Raw genomic sequence first — 5,701 nt, forward strand, 5'->3', positions numbered from 1 at the left:
TGTTTTCTCTTCCTTTTTAAACTAAGAGACATTTGTCTTGTTTTTCTTTAAATTTTTGTCATTGATTTTGTTTTTGTGGTATTGTTTGTACTATAGAGACATTTTGATCCTTTTAATGTGTTTCAATCGTCATTAAATTCACTAATTCTTCAGAGATTGAAATGTGAAACAAAGCATTAAGTGTTTTAGTTGTTTTTATTGGAACATACTATTTGATCTTCATCACTTGTCTTTACTTAACCATTTATGAGAATAATTTTTGTTCCCATACAATACTTCCATGAGTTCCAACACTGCATATATTATTGGGTAATAACCATATGTAAGGTTTACGTTTAGGAGATGTTAATATCTATTTCAAACTATCAAGTTACAATATTCCAAACTGGTTTAGGGATCGGTTCGGTTCAGGTTTGAGAACCATTAAACGGTTTAGGCTTAAGCGGTTTGGCTTGGATAAGGTCAAACCGGCTAAGCCTAAACCGAACCGTTGCGGATTCCTAATACTATGGACGGGTCTATTAATATGTATAACTATGTATATGCTATTGTGTTGGTATAAGTGTATGTTTGTGTGAGTAAATTTTATGTATATGTGAATGTGTGTGTGTGTGTTGGTGTATGAAGGGTATTTTGGGAAATATGTAGAGTTGGTTCTTTTTGTTCGTGGATATGTCACATGGTTGTAGGTTTTGACGAGTGACAGTTGCCTTAGGGAATTGAATCCAACTTAAGAGTTCCTTTACTTCTTTTGATTACATTAAATTGAGATATATAAAGTAGAGAAAATTTCTCGACATCATATAGTAGATTCCGGTGGGCTTAAGATTGTAATACAATAAGAGTTAAATAATAGAGAACACCATTATAATGATTTCTAAAGGGCTTGATTTCAATGTACAATAATAAATTTTCATACAAAGGATTTTTAACGCTAATTTATCAAATATGAGAGATTAAGATGATCGAAAGTAAATAAATCGAAAGAGTGACGAGATGAGATCTTTAAGTTTTGGAATATAGAGTCTATGATTGACAACCACATCACTCTTTGTCTTTGTAAACCTCCTATGTGACCCCACGATTTGCTATCCTGCAATCATTTGTCTCTTGATAAAGCCTATGCATCTCTTGTAAAATGTTGATCCCTTGCAATGACCTCTCGTTCTTTATTTAAAGGTTTCAAGAGCCCACACACCAATTAAAAACTTCCTTTTTGTATAAGTTAGACGGTAGACCTTATACTATAGCAATAAACTCTCCATCTTTATTTAAATGTTTCCTGAGTCCACTGACCAAATGAATAATTTCTTTTTTCCACCTTCCAAACTAAACTATCACAAAAAATATATCTTAGTTTTCATTTTGTGATCAACTTTTTCCCTTTTGTTACCCTTAATGGGATTCAAAGTGTACACTTTACCATTCTATAAGTATATGACGTAATAAAATCCAAGTTTTGAAATTTAGGGCAAGAAGCATGAATCAAAAAGTAAAGTTGTGGCAAAAGTCATGCATGGGCAAACAAGAGCGCCCACGTGAACAAAAAAGCTCATAGCGTCTTGATATGATATCGGATTTCGAAGTTCAAATAGTTGAAACAAAGCCAACGAAGTACGCTATGATATGACCTAATAAAATCTAAGTTTTGAATTTCGGGCCAAGAGACATGAAGGAAAAAGTAAAGTTGTGGTAGAAGTCATGTAGGGGCAAACAAGAGCGCTCACATGAATCAAAAAGCTCATAGCATCCTCATATGATATCGGATGAGTTATGTTCCTTTATTTCTATGTTGTTCTCTCTTCTACGCCCCTTTACATTACTTCTTTGACCAAAACCTTAGGCTAATATAAAACTCAGGTTTTATGTATTTTATGGGCACCTTATTTGGTGGCAAAAGCCATTTAAGTCCCCTAGTCTCGTTCCACTATTTTTTTTATTGAATTTGGTCAAGTTGGAATTTGGTAGTAGAATATAGGTTCCCCTTCTTCTTATTTTCTCTTGTTATTGTTCAATGTAGGGGAGAGGATATAGGAGAAGATAATATAGACAATCGATTGACCTCTAAGCATATATGAGCATATGAGAAGGCAATTGTGTTCACCACCATAACAAAGTCCTCAAAGTCATGTATGAGATGTTTAATTGGCTAAATAAGGCATTTTGTCCATCCTAAGTTTATACATGCTCTACCTCCGAAGTATGATGAGTTAAGTCACAACAATGATGACACAAATGAGATATCCCTTACTTTCCTTTGACAAATGTTATTAATACTTCAAGAGGAGGAAAAACGAACAATTGAACATAGACTTTATCAGAACAAGAAGAGAGCAAGAAAGCTATGCAAAAGTCTTTTTAGTAATTTGTCACAACTTTGGAAAATTAGTGTTGAGGTTATCCACATGTGCATGTGAGATGGGGAGAGAGACTATAGGCCCTTGAGAGCGGGAAATAATACAAATAATAGTAATGAACGTAATATGATAATGATGAGGAAGTAGATGGAGATGATAATGACAATAATAATCATGATGATTATGAAGACGATACACTAATTTGTTCTGCATAAATTAAGGCAAAAGTTTGCATTCGAAAGGATAAAAAAGGAAATCCATTATTTCATTATTAATTGAATAATTGCATGAGTAGAATTGGCTTAAGCATTTTAATGTAGATTATATAGAAAAAATGTCCTCATGAAGAAGAAGAACCCCACATTTTATAGATATTGTACATCAATAGTGTATGATTCCCCTAGATTATCTCAAGCAAATTAACGCCAATAAAAACTTTTAACTCATTTTCTTGCTTGATGTTTGTTTCGACATGTGTCTTGTCTCCCTCTTGGGCTTCTTGATTGTCTCTCAAATCTCTCTAGCCTCTTTTCTCTCCTGTTCCTCTACACCACAAAGCCATGGTTGCACCTAAGTTCGTCGCTTAATCCAATTCTAATAATTGGCATATTCACAATTGCTCCTTTGATTCCTCATCCCTGAATTTTCCCAATCAGATGCCCTAGATATTTGAGCTGCTAGAATTTTGTTACCACAAATAAAAGTGTAAAGCTTGTTTTTCATTGGATTTCATTTATTATTGATTTTCACTTATGTTTTGAGTTTGATAATTTTGCACACCTCAAAGTCAATCCAAAATTTCATGATGCATGCGTAGAGGAATATTCACGTAACAATGCCTATGCACACAAACTTACTGATGAGTCTCTTTAACCTTGTATTACACTAATAATGTCTCCCTTTTAAATGTGAAATCTTGAGACTGAGCAAAACATTGATTTAAAAAGTCAACAATACAAAGGAGAATAACATAATTTGATGTTTCCAAAGTCAATCCTAGACATGTGTGCTAGGTCTTGGAACGGGAAAATAATTTTTTACGACATTGAAGTTTTATCACACAATACAATGAATGAGTGAAATGGTTAGGATTTGAAATTAAGAGGCAATGATTAAATTATGAGACTGGATGATATGACACGAAAAACATCAGCAAATCGATTTTAGAACTCTTGGGGGTCCATACTCTTGTCAATAAAATATCACATCATTATATATATGTGTACAGTGTGTCAATTTAAAATACCAAAATTCTCCAAACCAACATTATTAAGAACTTACAATACAATGTGATGCATCTTGCAAATTTGCCTCCAACTCCTTTTGAATGAATATATCATACAATCTCATGGGTGGGTCAATTATTAACACCATGATGTCCATCCATTGACATTATTCAGCACCAAACAAACAAAAGGATATGATAGACATGGTATTATTGAGAACACAAACTCCTATGCTTCGGATTTCCCTCGCCAACAATATGTTACAAACTCCTAAACAACAGGATAGATGGGGTAGTTGTTGATACCACAAACTCCTTGTGGAATGCTTCCACCTCTCCTAATATGAGCATAGCCATTCATTCCCCAGTATGGACCCCAAGAGTTCTTCACTATCCAATACTTCACACCATTAACATTTTGACCCCATCCGATGAGCGTTACGACATGATTGGATGTCCCTGCCATGTAAGGGCAAGTCGTGCCGGCATCAAAGATACCGCTCGCATATCGGAGGAAGTCATTGTTCGCATAAATCGATACAGAGATCGGCTGTTGCGCAAGGGCACATAGCAAGGCAGCTTCATTCGCCATGGGGACACCATAAATTGCCGAGATATTGGCCACCTTGCTTGTGCGTGCCTATGAGAGAAAAAGAATAATGTATACATGTTAGACGACACATTGCATAGCCTAGACCAAGCCAAGAAAGAGGTTGTATAACCCTAGGGGAGCCTAGAGAGACATAGAGAGGGATATACTTTGACAACATTGCAAATGCCGCGAGTGCTCGTGCTGCCACTAAAGTAAGGGTAGTCGGCCTCAGAGGCAATGCCTCCATTGTTGATGACCCACTGTAAAGCATAATATTTGTAGCCACCGTTGCAACCATACGAGTACTTGGTCTCGCAACTAACGACCTCTTGTTCGGAGAGGCGGAAGAGTTTACCCGTCCTGATCGCATACGCGCTCTCTATTGTGGCCACACTGCTGAATGCCCAACAACTTCCTGTATAATTGAGGGTACATAACACTTAGCGTTAGGGTCTATCTAGCTTTGATGCATCGACGAAGCTTGGAGTTTATGATATGGATTAACCTAGAACCCAATTGGACTTGTTGTGTGTAGTGTATGTGTGTGTGCACCCATGAATGAGATAGATAGATAGATAGATAGATAGATAAAGATTTCATTACCACATTGTCCTTGATCTTTGATTGGAGTAACGACGGCTCGCGATCGCCAATCAAAATTTGTAGGGAGCGAGGCAGGATTGCAGAATGTAGCACTGTCCGGCGCCTGCTGATTAGTGGAGGTCTTGTTGGAGGTCTTGTTATCGCCGGGTGTTTTGCCATCGGACCCCTCCCGCCCAATGAGGAAGGTTGCGACCGCCTCGTCGAAGCTCAGATCGGCAAAGTGGTTGAGCCCGAGCAAGAAGGAAGAAGAAGAAGAGATGTTGTTGTGGCTCATCATGTATAGAAGATTATCCTTGAATCTCTTGAATCTCTTGAGCTTTCGGATGGGGTCCGATCCGTAAACTTTGTCCTTACCGAATTTCTTCATCCATTTCTCGAACTCATTCAAAACCTTGGCATCATTCCATGCATTATCATTGCCTTCGGCAGCATCTATCGCAGAAATGATCACAAGCACAAGGCTCACCATAGCTGCCAATCTCCAAATTAGTGCCATCTATGTGTGTCTGTGGGTGTGTGTATGTGTATGTCTCTTATGGCTTACCTTGAATCATATACCCTTTTCCTCTCATTTACAAAGGAAATCACCTGATCATCAATGTCAACTAAATCAATATCTAATTTGCAGGTCAATTCAACACTTCTTCGCTAGCATTCCCAAAAGTTAATCCAGGTATGGGCCTATCAACCAAGCATTTAGGGTGGCCCAACATAGTTATATTCCTTATCCCACCATACCTTCAAATTATATACTCCCTGAAGTTTGACATTAATCCCATATCGTATTAGATAATTGTAGTGCCAATATGTATGTTCATGGGGAAATATATGATCTATAATTCGCTTACCCACAACAAGAATTGGAAACCGGTAATTTTACCGGATACCTTGGTGCGTTTTTATAAATTCCTTGAAATATTGTCG

The 5,701-nt window shown here is 37.0% G+C and overlaps 1 protein-coding gene across 1 annotated transcript; it reads right to left on the bottom strand.

The window, feature by feature from the left end:
- Nucleotides 1-3,589: 3,589 nt before the first annotated feature.
- Nucleotides 3,590-5,325, bottom strand: LOC147847246 (cysteine proteinase COT44-like). Its single transcript, XM_087339398.1, has 3 exons — nucleotides 4,778-5,325; nucleotides 4,342-4,589; nucleotides 3,590-4,222 (listed from the first exon to the last, which is right to left on the bottom strand). Exons 1-3 carry the CDS (start codon nucleotides 5,271-5,273, stop codon nucleotides 3,854-3,856), a joined length of 1,113 nt encoding a protein of 370 aa, XP_087195524.1. The 5' UTR covers nucleotides 5,274-5,325; the 3' UTR covers nucleotides 3,590-3,853.
- Nucleotides 5,326-5,701: the final 376 nt, after the last annotated feature.

This window comes from Azolla caroliniana, unplaced genomic scaffold (genome assembly GCF_043228905.1).
Source record: "Azolla caroliniana isolate FFs.n. ecotype wild unplaced genomic scaffold, voAzoCaro1.0.p SCAF_1301, whole genome shotgun sequence".
Taxonomy (NCBI): Eukaryota; Viridiplantae; Streptophyta; class Polypodiopsida; order Salviniales; family Salviniaceae; genus Azolla; species Azolla caroliniana.